Source organism: Pelecanus crispus, chromosome 2 (genome assembly GCF_030463565.1).
Source record: "Pelecanus crispus isolate bPelCri1 chromosome 2, bPelCri1.pri, whole genome shotgun sequence".
Classification (NCBI taxonomy): domain Eukaryota; kingdom Metazoa; phylum Chordata; class Aves; order Pelecaniformes; family Pelecanidae; genus Pelecanus; species Pelecanus crispus.
In genome coordinates this window covers 46,899,029-46,916,459 of record NC_134644.1, presented here as the reverse complement: position 1 = coordinate 46,916,459, position 17,431 = coordinate 46,899,029, and the positions used below count along the sequence as shown (strand labels likewise).

General features: G+C 36.1%; 1 protein-coding gene across 2 annotated transcripts in view; it reads right to left on the bottom strand.

Annotated features, from left to right (window-relative positions):
* The window catches only part of STT3B (STT3 oligosaccharyltransferase complex catalytic subunit B), a 53,082-nt gene that overhangs the window by 7,458 nt on the left and 28,193 nt on the right, over nucleotides 1-17,431 (bottom strand). For both annotated transcript variants that reach the window (XM_075704530.1, XM_075704529.1), the window contains 8 exons: nucleotides 15,020-15,119; nucleotides 10,376-10,474; nucleotides 8,601-8,747; nucleotides 5,873-5,921; nucleotides 4,103-4,257; nucleotides 2,150-2,361; nucleotides 1,101-1,288; nucleotides 431-602 (listed from right to left, as the gene is read on the bottom strand). In XM_075704530.1, coding sequence (XP_075560645.1) covers nucleotides 431-602; nucleotides 1,101-1,288; nucleotides 2,150-2,361; nucleotides 4,103-4,257; nucleotides 5,873-5,921; nucleotides 8,601-8,747; nucleotides 10,376-10,474; nucleotides 15,020-15,119 — 1,122 coding nt within the window. The remainder of the gene's footprint in view (nucleotides 1-430; nucleotides 603-1,100; nucleotides 1,289-2,149; nucleotides 2,362-4,102; nucleotides 4,258-5,872; nucleotides 5,922-8,600; nucleotides 8,748-10,375; nucleotides 10,475-15,019; nucleotides 15,120-17,431) is intronic.

Sequence of the window (17,431 nt, the reverse complement as noted above, 5' to 3'; positions counted from 1 at the left end):
TTCTCTAATTTCCAAGATGCCTGAAAATTTGTTGTTTCATGTGGGCAGTTTTCACAGTGCCATTCAAAATTCAGTCAGCAAAGACACTGCTGAACTGAAACGATCCCTGTTTGGATAGTTACATTAGATTTTGTCTATTCTCCCACGAAAGAAACAGGAGAAACTGAAGTAGAGGTGAAGTTCTGGAAACTCCAAGGAAACAAAACAGAACCTGCAAAAGCAAAATTGATCCCTTCTAGCCCCAAAACTCTTTATAATTGAGTTCTAATAAATGCAAGAAATATGTTCCTTCCACCTCTGTGTTTCCCACTCTGTGGGATTTTTCCTTAATATCTATCATACTATCTATCAGCAGACATTGACAATTTCATACTCGACTGCAATGTATATGTGTTGGTGTTTCTACTCCATAGAAAACTGCCACCCTTACCAGGGCTATGTGGCTGTTGTTCCAAGTATTGTTATCAACCAAGGTTGTCCGGTTGGCCATTCCTGCTATCTGATAACCATAGTCCCACCACGACATCACTCTGGCGTGCTCGTCTGTGTTTTGTCTCAGCCAGTAGTAGGCTTCTCTGAAGTCATCTAGGATATTCCGAGTGCTGGAAGACAGAGTTCATTTTATTCACATACAAATACTAGCAACTAATTAACTGCACCATGATAAATCTGGGCTCACAAATAAGGGTTTTCTTAAGCATTCAACTCCCTTTGAGGGATTTGGTCACCAGCAGGCGTAAGTTTGAACCCACTGACAGCTGAACGGCCAGAAACTGAACTGCTTTTGAAGATGTGGCTAAATGCATTTCCAATCAAATATACATTCATAAACAAATTTTCCCAACTGACTCAAAAACTTTTTTTTAAACCATCATCCTCATTGGCTTTCGATAGGATTATTTTTATGTATTTACATTAAATATTTCATAAAATGTTGTATCTTTTTGAAAATTAGAGTATTAAGAATTTTTTATTCAGGTGACAATTCTGCCTTCATATGATTGGAAGTGATTGAAAGAAGGTACAGCAAACTGCTAGCGCAAAGGAAGTAGAAAGGCTTTTGCCCTTTAATTATTTTCAGACCTGTAGACCTTACTTACCCATCATGGTTATAGGAAGCGAGAACAACGCTGGGGCTGGAGTATGCATTGCTAGTTACCCAGGTACAGTGGACAGCAAACATCATCAACAACATCAGCATCAGCATAGTAACAATGTTTTTGATATTGGGACCTAGTCCTTCTTCTGTTTTTTCCTGTTCGGATACATGTTTTCTCACTTTGCCTGCCTAAAGAAACACAAATACATCTGTTATGGCAACTTTTATCACCCCTGACAATGGAATGCATGCCTTTCTCTTCACCACATGCACCCTGTAAGTGCTTTGGGATACTATAAAGCTAGACCAAGTTGTAGCATAAATTAACTAAGTGTGCACAAGAATATTTTGACAATCCAGCAACTCATAAAAATGGATGATTCCTTGAAAGCCTCTTTCAGAAGAAAAAAACTCACATAATTGTGAGGGTCAATGCGCAACTTCCTTGGTTTGGTTCAGTATGATGATGCCCTTTTATAAGGCAGGGTGGAAAAGAGAAAGGCACAGATATTTACTGTGAGGAAAAGGGGGAAACCCAAGGCTCATGCATTGTCAGGGCCAGTATAACAAAGCCCAAGAGATAAAAAACCTAGTACCTAATACCACCTTTTCAGGAATAAGAGAGTATGCAAGTTTATGTATAGAAATAATTTTCTATAAAATATGTTCTTCTTAAATTTCACCATGTCTTAGAGGAAATACAAGAGAGAAACATGGAGACATTCAGTGACACAGAACTGCTATAAGTAGTTAAGGAGAGCGAGCAACTGTCTGCCATCGCTTCTATAGAAAGCTGGGTCAACATGGTACACTTTGTTTAGGTCAAAGGCTCGTCACCAATCAAGCTACAAGGAACCACTTCTACACTGACGCTGATTTTTTTTCAGGGCATCAGTTACACCTTAGTGGAGAACATCAATACTTGTTCTAAATTAAAATGCTGGTGATTCAGAATTCTAGTGGCATTTAAAATATTCTGACCAAAAGAAAAAAAAAAAAAAGTAAAAATAAGCTGTTTTCTGACTTCTAACTTTTGCTCCCTTCCCTCACCTTATCATACAGGTTGCCGGGGTTCCTTTTGTCATCCTCATCACTGCTGTCCTCTATTGGTGGATTTTCCCTCTTCATATCATCACCCAAGTAACGCTCAAAGACATTGGAGAAAGCAATTGCAGACAGCATACAGACCACTGGAGTCAATGTGAGCATCAGACGAACCATCACACCAGCAAAGTAAACAGCGCTGATTGCATACAGAGCAACTGCAAAGAAAGAAATCTACTGATTACATTTAGAAAATAACACTCACTCTGACTGCACATGTACACGCTCTCCATAAAACTACTTCTGGAAGTGGGTTGAGCATCTGTGTGTATAAAGACTTGAGTATGCATCTTGCATTTCATTGCTTTTTAATTTACAGAGATAGTTCAATTAATGTTTATCCCTTTTAGGCCTCAAACCCTTCCTGAAGTTCATCTTGACAACTGTTAACAATAACACAACCCCATTTTCATATTCATTAATAATGTGTCAGAAGACACATTATTAGTGAAATTTAATATCACACCCCAAAAATACTACTGGAATAATAGGTAGTTTCATTTGATTAAAAAGGCCAAACAGCCCTAGACCAAACAAGTTATTGAAACTGAAAAAGCAAAAGGAAGTGTTAGGATTTCATGTAAATATCAAATTTTAATTTAAGTTAGAGACATCTGTGGAGAAATTGGGGGCTTGTCTACACTATAATTCCATACAGACAAACAATATACTGTGAGCCCTATTCTGAAGCAAGTTTTCCTGAACAGTATTATCTCCACTCCACGACCCCCCCAAAAAAAACCCCAAAACAATATTTTCAGAGTAGTAAGGAATATTCAGAATATTCACTTTTCTTAGAAGGAAAAAAACCCAAACAAACCTGTATACACTGGTTAGGAACATCTCTTATTCAAGTTAACAGTGGTTATTCCTTGTCTGCTACAGTTTAACAATACGCTTTTGTGAAATCACAAAGGGACACTGATTTATCAGATCACATTACATAAATATTTTCTACTTTGTAGTGAAGTAGTATGGCTCTCCATTCTCGCTCATAGGCCTCTTTATGCTGACTTAAATGGATGATGCAGCAGTAGGAGGCTGAAAGCCCAGCACTGGTCTTGACAAGGACTCATTGTAAGCCACAGAGCATAGAATACCTCAGAGTCACTGGATTTAACACAGTAAATGTTCCCACTGCCCACACACCTCTTAGGTAATCCCAGGAGGCAGCTATATTGGTCTGGAGCCTCCTGCCCTGGTAAAAGCCCAAGACCTGAATGATCTTCACTCCTCCATATGGGCTACAACTTCAAATTGCATCCTTACAAGCCTCATTCATAATCTTAAAAGTCTGCTTTCACAGTACAGCTTCGTACAAATAAACAATTTGCTGTCACTGACATCAGGAGACCTCACACCTCCGGTTAGGCTTGTGTCTTATCTAGCATCTGTTCTACAGCAAGTGGTTCCGTTCACTAAAATAGCACAAAATCTGGAAGGAAAAGGCATTTTGAATCATCATCTGTGATGGGATGAGTGCCAGACACCCAGGGAAGTGTTGGTTGCCTTGCAGCCTGCATGGGGAAGGGACCTTCCCTTTGCACCGAGCTTTTCATCTGGCTGAACTGTAGCGTGGAACTGTACCCTGACACATGGTTTGCAAGATCAGCGTGTGGAAGAGCACGCAACTCCAGCTGCAGAACGGAACCCTACTGACAAATATTTCGATCCCACCTCTTGGGATGATACTCTATCACCATTTCACCAATCTCTGCATTTTTATAAATGGTTTTAAATACTGCTAGGTGCAGGCAACTTTCAATAATCATGTTTAAACACATCACTTTTAAACCTTTTTTAGAACAAGCCATATACCAGCTTTGAGCAAACAAAACCAAAATAGAATCAAGTTGAAGACAAGATTTTTCAAAACAATTTTTAAATATTTTCTCTTACCAAAGACTCTTTCGTCATTGATGTTTTTGATACAGAACCACAGCCCTGCTGGGAAAGTACACACGAGAATATGCAGATCAAAAAAGAAGGAAACCCATGTTGTAGGCTGATGCTCAGACACAGAGGCAATGATCGGGATGTGAATTTTCGCATACCTTTTTTAAAAAAAATTCAGTTCAAATTATTTTGAAAAGATAAAATTATTAAAACTTGTAAACATTAGGAATTCTGAAATTCATTTCAAATTAAAATGGCAAGTGCTCTATTCAGCAGAAATCTGATGAAACTTTTACACCAAAAGAAATCCCCAGGCCTTACTGTATTTAGGAAGTATTTGGTGTACAGAGTTATTTAAAACACCAATATAAAGGATTATTTCCACACTAATTAAAAGAATTAAACTTATGGATGTTTTGTTTTATTATGGCTAAATATGAAGCCAAATTCACCAAAATGACAACACGCAGCTATGGAAGCCCCATCATTACATTTTGAAGAGATAATCATCCATGCTGGTAAGACTCCTAGATTTTTTTACTTCATATTTTGAAAACTCTCCTCTACACAGAATACCTTTATTTTCTTAGTACAGAAAGTTACAGTATTAAATACCAGACCAGTTACTAATGCCCCCACATTCTTCTAGATGCGGAAAAAAAATCAGGCCTTGTCTACACTTGGAAATACATGTCAATTAAACAACATGTCAATCACTCAGTGCAGACAAGGACAAAACTGTGTTCTATATTAAAGACAGCTATACAGACGGCCCTAATCTGGGGTGCTACATGACCGAATGGTGGGGTATCAAACGTATGTCCTTTTCTTCACTGAGATCTAGTTCTCATTCAAAACTGCATTCGGTGTTTTAACACAATATGATTTTCTAATGTAGACAAGCCCTCAAAAGTTTGTTTGTATATATATATAGACCACTTCATTTATAGGCAAAGAACAATATCTGTATGTTCTTCAAATAAATCTGAGGCTTCTTTACTGTCATCTATTCTATTCCTTTTATTACAGAGTTGATACAGAATCCTGTATGAGCTAGACTTTGGAGCCTGAAAAAACCTGAACTGCAAAAGTTTGAAGTTCTCCTATCCCTGCTTTTAATCTTTAAAAAAAATCTACCAACTGAATTTCACCTTAAATGCGTTTATCTGAGAAAAATATCTTCAGTTTTATTCCTATTCTCCTGGCTGGCTAAAGAATCCAACATTGGATTTTTAAAAGTTAACTAAAACAAAATATTAACTAACACAGGTTTTTACCCATGAAAACACGCAGGAATAAACCAGAATTGTTCAGAGTAGACATCTGTATACACAAAACAGATGTATGAAGGTAATTAACAGGCAACATGCAAGACTGTATGTGCAACATCTTTGTGATTTCGTGCAATGTTGCACAATGAAAATAACGTAGGTTCAAGGCTCTTAGTAATTTTTTAAACTTGTCCTCAAGTGTTGGTACAGCTTGTGGTTATTTTATGCTGAGAAGCACTACGATTTCATATAGAAAAACATACCATTACATATTCAAAGACTTCCAAAGAAGCAAGAAATTTAATAGACAAATTAGTGAAATGGTTGCAAATATCGTGAAACAGTTACTACAAATACGCTCTTCCAGGTAAGTGATTAAAGCCCACTATATTCTCCTTGACTGAAATAGTAAATGGATTTGAGGACGAGGAGAGCAAAGATTATTAGTTCTCAGTAGAATGCTATTGATATCTAAATCCTTATATCCTTTATCCTTACTTACCCAGTGTCCCACAATGAATAAAATCTGCCACTCCAAGGAGCAATATAACCTGAAAAAGAGAAGGGGAAAAAAAAAAACCCTTTTGCTGCCCAAGTATTTAAATGCAATAATTTTTCTACTCCTTCAAATCATAGCATAAAACCAAAGAAATTTCGTTGAACTTCTAATATATGTGAACCAGACCTACTGCATTAGGCAGGCTATAAAGTCTACCAACCATGAAACTAGTTTTAAAAGAACACACTCTTACAGGATCATATTGTACTCATTGAGTATCAAGACACGCACACCTCCAAAAGTCAAAGCAATTCAATAACAAAATATTCCTCAAAGAATATGACAGATAGCAACCTGTGATCTGTAAAGAAGTATAAGAAAAAGAAAACATAGTTGATAAGGAAGTATTTAATTTTTCTGAAATGCCTGAGCATGAAACTGGGAACAATCTATAGCCAAAACACTAATACTCAGTGAAACACTGGTTCCCTATTGTTTCTCTACTGATGGATCTACATGTGGCATGGAATATAAAAGCTGCTACTAGACATGCTGATAAGCTTTACATATTATTTTTTTAAACAAAGCCTTTAGATCCTTGAATATTATAAGATGAAAGGAAACAGTACCATTATCAGATGAAAGATAATAATTATTAAAAGTTATTAGTAAGATTCTTCTTAAATTTTATTTCCACTTTCCTTGCAACTGTTTCAGCTCCCTCTGAAGACAAACTGAAATAAGAGAAAGTTAAATCCCTTTATTTATTACCCAAGTCTTTGTCTATGACACAGTAAGTCTTCCCTCTGTCTGATACTTAAAATTAGTATAATCTGACTGAAGGTTTTAGTTTAATATCTAGTTTAGACATTTAAATAGTGGTTAATGCTCTACGACAAGACATATTTTTCCCTTCAGTCTTCAGACACAAAGCTTGCTCCCAAACCACTGCAAGCACAAGAAGAAGGAGTTGCTAGCAGATGGGGAACTACTGGTTATGGTCTCCTCTGGATGTACCCAAAACATGAGAATAGATGGCATTCTCCTGAGGGTGCTGAAAGAGTTGGCCAATATAAGAACTACCCACCATCTTCACCAGGGTGATAGGAAAGGCCCCTGGTGCCTGGAAGGTGGCTAATGGTACACCTCTAGGAAAGGCAAGAAGGAATATGCAGGAAACTACAGGCCAGTAACCTGAGACCCTGAAAAGATCATGGAGCACAGCCTCCTGAAAGACATTATGAAGTGCTTTTTGATCCATTTTCCTCATTTCTCATTTATAAGCTGAAGAACAATAGACTGGACAAACATGGGACAAACCTATTTGACGGGTTGAAAACTAGCTGTCCTAACAAGCTCGAAGTAGTACTCAGTGGATTGGGGTCCAGATGGTGGCTAGTAGAAAGTAAAAATATCCCAGAGGCCAAAACAGTGAACCATTCTAAATTGAAAAGAGTCGTTGACATGCCTTATAGAAGGCAGGACTTCAATCCAGAACCTCAAACCCCTTCTTTTCAGGTGCTGCACATGGGATAACAGGGTCTAGATATGGGCATCCTTCTGCAAGAGGATTATTAAGAAAACAGAGAGGGATCAGAGTGCTCCTAGATGGTCTGGAGCCCAGATCGCACAGCATACCAGAAGCTGAGGGAATGAGGTTTGTTCCATCTGGTGAAGCAGTGATACTGATCAGTGAATTTCAGAAGTTGCAATCAACACTTTCTAGGAACTGCAACAGAAGACATATTACACTGCACACTGAGATTAGAGGATGAATTTTGTTTTGCTATGCCAGTCTGAAAATTTTTGCGAAGTATTAGTAGGACGTGCTCAATACGTACTGAAAGGCAAATCATAAACCATCAAGTTTTAGAAGACTTTCAAACAAATAGAGATACTAAATATTCTTTTGGAATAATGGTGTCATAATCAACAAAAATAAAACTGCTATTAAACAGTCCAAAGTGCTGAACAACCAATACAAAAAAAAAAATTATGCCAGAAACATTACTAAAAAGAAGTATAAGAAAGAAGTCAGCTAAAACAAAAACAAGTTATGTGTCAGGAAAGTGGGTTTTTTCCAAAATAAAACTCTGACAAAACAGAACTGGTTTTGAGGTATAATATTAAGATCGCACAATTTAAACCAAGCAGAAGTCAATTTTTGCCTGAGTAACATATATTTAACTAGGAAAATAAGATTGCTTTTTCTTCATCAGGGGAAGGAAGTATGGTATTAGATCACCAAGGAAGTTATGTCATGGAATTGGAAGATGGTAGTGAGGCATCTGGGGATGGCAACCAAGCAAAGACAAGCTTGTTTTTGTGAGATTGGGTACAACTGCCTTGAAGACCGGAGGCTGAACCACAGAAGTAAAGTAGAACTAACAGATTCATTCTGGTCATACAGAAATCAGATTCAAGTATTTCAGAAAGCAAGCAATCTGACCTTGACCTATCATAATATGCTTTGGCTACAGTTATGTTCCTCATTCAGTGTGATTTCCTACATCATTATGTGGATTGTGGATAAACCGGAAATACTGGAATGATGCTATGAAGTTTTGGGGTTTCTTTTCTGCAGTCCAGAAAGCACAGTGAATTCCAACACACAGAGAGTAACATGGGCACCAGTTTGCTGTAGCATTGCCAACAATTACTTTAGACTAAACCAAATGCTGATTATCTGGTTTACCTGTTCCAAAGGTAAACTAGTTTCACATTTATTTACCTGTGTATGTCAAATAGATGACACTCAGGAACACCACACCAGCAGCTAGTGAGACACCCAAGAAGAACAATGTCTGAAATTCTTGCTTTGTTAATCTGTCTCTCAGATACTGCAAAAACGCATATGCCTGCAGCAGTGCAAAAACACCTAAAGAAAGAGGAAAGTTTTTGTTTAAATGCTCAAAAGCAGTAACAGCTGTTAAAGCAATTGGCATACTCATTGCTATATTGCAATTAGAAAAGTAAATATAAGGTACACCCTTACATCTAAAAAGTAGTATAAAATCACTTTCTGACAAATAGCCTTTAATGCTTAACAGGGATGATTTCTTGCAATGACAGAAACTTGCAATGAGAGAAAATACTCTCCAAAACATTCTTTGCTTATTATATCAAGAGCTCCAATACCCACCGCCTCTTTGCTCCCAAATTAAATTGGGGTAAGGGAGAGAATCACCTGAAAACTAGATTGCACTGATTATGACACAAAAACACAGGTTAACATACCTCAACCCGGTGAAAAATTAAGACACAGACCCCAGGCAACACACAAACAAGGCTAATATAGAAATATATGGAAATCAAGCTACTGAACAAAACAGGAGTATTTAATGAAAGGAAGAAAAAAAACAAAACCCCAAGCATTAGGTAATACAGACAACTGAATTATATAAAGCTAGTGTTGAAACACCAGAATTCATGGGGTGAGCACCCTACACCCTCAAAAAAGCTGCTCAGATTTTAACATTAAACCAGTACTTGGACACGATTTTTCCGTTATTATTCATTTCAATGTATATAATCAGATCAATCCAATGATTAGTCTATTCAAAAGTGAACATTCACTAGAAAGTAGCTAGCAGAAGAAGAAAACAGAACTCAAGTGTATAGTCTTTCTTCAATTTAACAATAAATTTGAGGTGCACAATGTTGAAATTCACTAGCTCTGAACTCCTAGAGAAAAAGACACAAACTGTTCACTAAATCAAAGTAAAATTCTTCAGATGCAGAATGTGGTTTCATAATCTCTACTCTTTCCATTATATTCAGATTATTGAAAAAAATTTCCATGTTTTTAGAGCATTTTTCTGGTAAATTTTAATGATATTCCAACTGTTGTCCCAAATACATTTTGATAAGTGACTACACAAAATAAAAAACCTGAGGAATATAACAAACTAAACTATATCACACAAACAGTGTACACAGTGAAACATAAACCTATGAGTCTTAGTAGAGGTTATTGCCATCAAGAAATCAAGATGTCTGACTGTTAGCAAATATTGAAAAATCAACTTACTTTAAAGAAATAAAAAGAATCAAACAAGATTGAAATAAGTTATTTAAAAATCAGCCTCTTGATAGTCATTTGTATTTAACCCACTATGAAAAATTACAGAAGACTATCAACTCTAAAATCAAATTGCTCAGTAAAAACTGTGTTTACCAATAAGGAATGTTTCAATTGTGCAATGCTTGAAGGCAACATTATATTGCAAAACAGCAGATTATCAACGTGTAAAATAAGTGCTTGTCAGAATTCGTAACTGATCCAGTGTTACAGAGGCATTTTACCTCCAATTAGCTCACACAAAGAAGGATAATGTGTCAATTGGAAAGAAAACTTCCCTACAGACACTGAATTGTACCTCTTTTTCTTTAACAATTTGGTTTGTTAGTATGTGTTCTTTCTAATACAAGGAAACAAAGCCTCAAGGGTTTGAGGTTTTCTTGTGCTAAGCAGGCTGTTTGGAAGCAGACATTTAATTTTCTTACCTGCAGCTGCCATGTGTTCACTTGTTCTAATTGGCTGAAATCCCACAAAAGGTATCTGCATCGATAATATTAACCCCACAATGTAGAAAGTGCTATACGCTAGGAAAAAAAAGAGTGAGAAGAAGGGAGGAAGAGAAAGGTGAGAAGGAAATGAATACACACATTTCAAAAAAGCATTGGTTCCATAGTAGAGTCCATCCTCCCCCAACTTCAGCGACACTGAAACAGAACTGTATCATTCTAAACATTTCAGCCATCCTAATTACTTTTTCCTCCTTTGACTAGAATAAACCTGCTTACTGCATCCTCTTTTAGCAGAAATAGGGAAGTATTGTTGTTCTTAATTGCACCGTTTTTTCTCCTCCTAGGGAAATAAACCATCTACCTAAGACGCTCTAGCTTGGAAATAGTTTTCTCTTCCCATCTTGTTTTCATGGGTCACGGGTGGGGGAAGAGCTCTCAGATAAGAAGTGACAAGACACCCACGTAGAATATGCAAATAGGTATGCTTGTTCTTTTCTTAACACAAGAGCAGAGGCATGCCAAGAAAATGAAAAGCAACAGAATTAAAAATTAATATTAAGCACATGTATTAATAGATCTGTATCAACCATGGGGACTCATAACCCCCCAGAAAGTAGAGGCCAAGAACATCATTAATATTAATATTAGTATTAATAATATGAATGATTATTATGTATCCACTTAGATTCATACACTTTATTTTGACAGAGTTTTGGACCTCAGTATTCCAGGGTGAAGAAGAGAGGGGAGGGGAAGAGAGAAATACCAACAGCCATGAGTCTGATTACATTTGAAGTAACCAGACAACTTGAAGGCCAAATGAAGTTTTGCTCCTTCAGTGGCAAACAGCGATAATCCACCTCCCAGATTTTTAAACACTCCTGTAAATCATAAACCACTGTCTTTCTTACGGCCTCAATCTTATGAAGAGATCCCTGTTTTCATACAATCCTTTACTAACCTCCATGAGAACAGGTTTGGGGACTGCATCATTTACCAGTGGTATTGTTCCCATAGCACCTGTGTGGTCTCAATGGGGGATTATGCTCCCAGGGTACTGTATGCTTTCCAAAAGTCACAGAAGCGACTGTGATGATACTTCCAACCACTTGCTGTCTTCTCTGGTGTATTCTTTCAAGCATCTGCATTGCACTACTCAGCCTAGCTACTGATCTATTCTCTCTTATGTCACTGAAATACGTTTTTGCTGTAGGAAGCTCCATTTTTGAAGAATTCACTACAACATAAATCATTTACTGTACCATGAAAGTGTTACAACACTGCCATCCTGTGGAAGTTCAATGATTGGCATAAATCACTACATTTCACATTGGTTAAACCATTGTAAATCACCGTGTTTTTAAGCCTAGTCCTGCAACTGTTATACTTTCTATGCCCACTTTTTCCAACACTTCCGCGCCCCAATCCTTACTCCGACTTCTTTCAAACAGATATCACATATGTCTCCCTGGTACTGAAAAAGCCTGGCAATTCACACATAAACACAATTTTTCTAGGAACTCAGATACATCAAGTTGATAGATCATCACAAACTTTCCATTTTCTTTTACGTTCTACTGCGTGCGCAGTCTTTGCAAAAACAAGAAGTTAATTTTGATTCCTGCAAGCTACCCGCATGGTTATAACTTTGACTGGGTCAAGAACAAAAACTTTCTGAACTACTGTGGATAAACTCATTTTACAAACAATTTTAGTTGCTGTACACTGCACAAACAGGAAGAACCTACTAAAAAACTTCTCCAGAGAGTACAACCAAATACTGGACCACATATTTTCAATTACTGGATTATAATCACCAGAAATAAACACTAATGATCTGAAGTTTTAGAATACTGAAGTAGTTGATATAAATATATGCCTGCTCACTATTTAAATGATAAAATCCAATACATAGAAGAAGGAATTAATGAAATTAAGTTTTAAATTCTAGAAGATCCTTAAGTGGTTTTTGTTTTCAAAATATTTTGAAAAGTAAACAGAACTTAAAAATTGTACAGAAAAAAAATCAGATTAAAGTGAAAATTACCAAGTCTCTGAAGTGTGCAAGCATGACTTAAATCTATATTGGTACCTTCCCAAATCTAAAACCATTTACTTTTTAAACATATGATAAACTGCAAGAGAAACTACAAGTACATAATAGAAAATAGTATCAATGGTTCCTGTATCTGAATAAAGAGGGTTTTACCTATACAAGCACTGCTACTACACTGGAATCAAAAGCACTTGTTCTTAATTATTAAGCTAGTACAATCTGAATGAAAGACACAGACCACTGTCAAGACAAAAAAAAAAAAAAAGCACAGCTTAAGCTTTCAAATGTAGGTAGCATGATCACCATTGATGACAACTGTTATCTGGCTGATAAATTTATCTGCCTGCAAGTCATAAAATATCTTAAAATCGGCAAAAAGTTCACGATCTGGGAAATTCTTACTCATTAAATGATTCTGAATTACACTGCCAGGCATATCAGATCATGTCCCATTAACCTTTTCTTTGGGGTATGAACACCCATATGAAAAATACATACCAGGAAATCATAATTATTTTTAAATACTTGGTGCTACCAAATACTGTTCTCTACATTTATGTTTTACAGATTAAACATTCATCTGTTACAAAAGTTAGGCTAGTGCTAGTTTAAAATAAAATTAAGCAACTGATCTAGAGATTAAAAACCCACAAATTCTTGGTACTAGTAAAATGGATGCAGATGTTACCAGCTACTGTCAGCTGACAATAGCTTACAAAAGTTTCAGCTGCACATTGGTAGCTTTTTGAAGTGATGAGACTGCTGTAGGCACACTAGCAACTGCATATCACAGAAACTCCAAAAATATCTTTATTCTCCCTACTTCAATGAGCTTTTCTAAACTCTTTTCTCTATCTGAATAGTTTGGAAGTGAAGCACACTTTAATTTCCTTCTAGAAGTGCTTGAACATTCTTACCTGTTTTACAAAAACATCTTGTTAAACAAACCTAGAAATCACATAGTAATGCGAGACATATAGACTTCTCTGTGTGTAAGTCTTTCCATGAAAGCTAAAACTAAGCCAGCAGTTGCAATGAAACAGCAGAGCAGAAATCACATTTTCATTCTGACAACTCTGCTGAAGTACATCTCCCTCACAGCTGAAGGGCAATAACATCTCAAAACACTGTAGCTATTTGCAAAACAAACATCTGCCAAAATCTTTAATTCACGCGAACCTGCAGTACTATTTTCCCTAGATGAGTTCAAAGACTAGTTCATCGAAAGCTGAAAAAGAAAGAGTACTTATTCTTATTGTGTCTAGTTACCACATCACTTCAGGATTTTATAATTAGTAATTTCATTTTCTCTTGCCTAACTCATAGAAATTGGAAAATGAAAATACTCAAATAAAACAATTTTAAAAGCGAAACAAGATAAATTACTTTCCCCTCAAAGTTATGAAGAAGTAGTTAATGAAGAAGTTTAGTAATAGTAACATTAAAAATTAAAGGTGGGTTAGAGCTTTTCCCCCCTTTTTTAAAAAGAATTTCCATTTCTGAATTACATAAATAGATTAACAAAAAAGCATGAAACCAGTATTTATAGTTTTGTAACGAAAATACAAAACTGAACTTGAATAAATTCAGTAAATACTACCATATAAAATGGTTCAAATATATATATGTAAATATAGTAATTTCTCTAGCAGGCACAAAAAAAGCCTTAAAATAATTAAAAAATACAAAGATAAAACAGTATTAAAATGGGTCACAAAAATATGTTTGTAAATATGAAACATCCTGTGATGCTTCAACTCATACTATGTTCTCAAACTACCTACTGTAAAGATTTGACATGAGGGAATCAAAAATGTTCTAGTTAACTTATAAACCTTTGAATACCCAAATCACTTATTATTTATTTCATTCAACACCTACACCGTGGCCAACCGATTTAACTGGTAAAGTCTCTGCAAAAACAGTTTACACAGTATTTAAATGCCAGGCAAATCAATTAAAAAGTTAGTCTCCTAAGATCACTATTCATACATTCCTGAAACTGGAAGGAAGGCTGACCCATCAACCCAATAAAATCTTAAGGATTCATGTGGAGTGGACATACTCTTACACTACTTGTTAGTCTAGGTTATATAAAACATACATGGTTGCTTAAAATTCCCTATGTCTTTTCTCATATATGTCACAATGTACTATATGTTTGCATAATTTCTGCTGCACAACTTTTTAAAAATAGCAACTTTTTAACATAATAGGAAGAGACAAAAATATGAAACATTATTACAGATGCATACATAATACATATAAAATATATTAAAAGGATTCTACAAATATCAAACCATCCAATTATTTATTTTTTTCAGTGCACTAGAAAGGAAAAAATTAATTAGCAGCTACATATATGAAATTTTGGAAGTGTATGTTTTAACTTCTTATTTCCATGTTGTAGAAAATAACTGACTATACTCAGTAATCAAATTAATAAAATGCAACCTGATATGCAATTACTTAATTCCCACTTGATACAAAACACATCAGTATAATTAATTTCATATCTCATGATTCAACATTTGATAAATGACTGTTCAATGAACAAAACTTACCGATGTAGACCCTCCTGCTGTATCTCTGCATCAGCAACAGAACAAACACATGCAGTGGAATAAGATTGATGATGAAAACATAACCACCCCATGCAGAGACCTATGAGAAATGGAATAGGAAATTAGTTCTGAAAATACCTGCAAATTCTTAGGATAGTCAATGCCGGACCAACCTGATGGTCCAACAAGAAAACATAAACGCCATCTAGCCAAGCAGTCAGAACTACTAGTAATACCACCAGAATCTTTCTCAATATTTATTTCAAAAACGAAAAACACCCAACAAAACCCCCACATATCAAAGTATTAAAGACTTTTGAAATGGGCTGGTGGATTTTCAAGGCTATCCTTCCTATATACCCTCCTCCTCCCAAGCTAATCTGGTCACGCTGACAAACAAGAACATGATACTGGGGACTTTTTTGCACGGTGAAGGCTGCAGCACAAGGCAGCGGTAGGAGTCCCATGTAGGATCCAAAATTTTCCTTTGACATACAAATTTAACACCATGTCCTGCACTTTTTGGTGGGGACAGGGAACAGTATCTCCAGCCAGAGAGGAGAAAGGGAGCAAGTTCCACCTCCAGGAGGAGAAGTTCTGGAGCAGAACAGCCAATGCAGGTTGCAGTGTAAGGAAAGAAACAAAAGGAAGGGGGTGGATGCGTAGGGAATCAGGGCTGAGCACTGTGGAATGGTGTACAACATCATCATGGATATTGCGAACCTGTAGCAACAGCAGCACTTGAGAAGCACTGGTATGATGTACTTGGAACGGAAACACTGCAATGTTATCAATATATCACTGATTGCTGGTTTAGATAAAGATTTAATGAGCTATCATTACAATGTGTTATCTAAATTTCTAACATACTTAGAAGGGCTAATGTTAACTAGACAATCTGTATTTTAACACATGTCCTCTTGTCAAATTACAGTCTAGACTTCTCCCATATGTACCATGCCTACCCTACATCTTCATTTTTAGAACGCTAATTTAGCTAATGCGGTTTCCACTTTAATTGTACTTCAGGGCTTAGATTCATGTAGAATTTTTAAAGCCCTAGAATCCAAAAAGAAACCCAAATGACTATGTTCTGTAGAACAGATTATAAAATAAGGACAAGGCCAAATACTGTTTTTTGATACTAATACTACAAAACGCAGCATTTCAAAATTTGGGGTAACTGATTCAGACAATGTGAAACAAGTAGAATAGAAATTTTCTAAATTTTCTAGAAATTAATTTCAGATTATCATGATCCTATTGCCAAAATACTAGCATGAAGTATCATGGTTTACACAGGCAAGTTTACTTGTTGAGAGAAAATATTACATGAAGACAGGTAAGACAGAATAGAATGAGAACAAATGTGCAATTAGGACACTGTCATATTTAGGGAAAGGTTTGAATGAAGCAGGTAGCAGTTTGTACGGACCAGAGACCTGCATCTCTAATTATCAAAATATTAAACCAAATCTAAGCACTGAAGATTGTACTGAACTGAAGATGCACTTTGGAACTTTTCAAACAAAACTGAGGCATCCTCATAGATTGGCAAAAAGAGTGGAAACATGCTATTACTCCTACAAGGATTGCTTAAATGTAAAGCTTTGTTTTACTTTATCTCCTCGTCATAAAAAGCTATCCGAAGCAGAAGTTGCTGAAGTCAAATAAATGCTAAAAATATAAATGCAAGAAAAAACCCTTCTCCTTATGGAATGCAAGGCAATGCTATGAGTCAAATTACCACAGAGAGTTAGGTATATATTTTAAGCAGATTTAGGTAGCAAGAAAGATTTCTGTCAGTCCATGCAATATCCATTTCTCTTTCAAGGAGCTGTTCCCCAAACTCCCCACGCAAGGACTGACTCTTACTACCTCAAAATTGTGATTTGATTTAATTTTCCACTTACACAGACAACAGAACTAATTGCATCAGAGAAAGACAAATGAATACTATGTAACGAATAGTATAATTATGCCTTGTCCTAAAAATTGACCTAAGCAAAATGCCTAGAAGGGCATTCTAACAAAACTCTTTCCCAAAGGGAAATACAAATATGGAAAGCCACCACCAGGGATGAAGTAGGTATACTCTTGTAAGCAATAAAATTCTACCATCTAATCACTGAGGCTAAGCTATGGACTCACTAGTTGACAGCACTTGAAAGGAAAATAAAAGAAAAAACACTAATTTACATTCAAGGATTGCACATCATGATGATGACAACATTGATTCTGTATGTTCTGTCACCATGCACACTCTAGATCACATCCCCTCCCTCTTGTACAATCCCACAGATCAAGACACTAGTCAAACTAAGATGGGAAGAACTTGTTATTGTGTGATTTTTCAGCAGTAAAATTGTAGAAGTATCGTATTTGTTATCTGCATATTTATGAACAGCACTT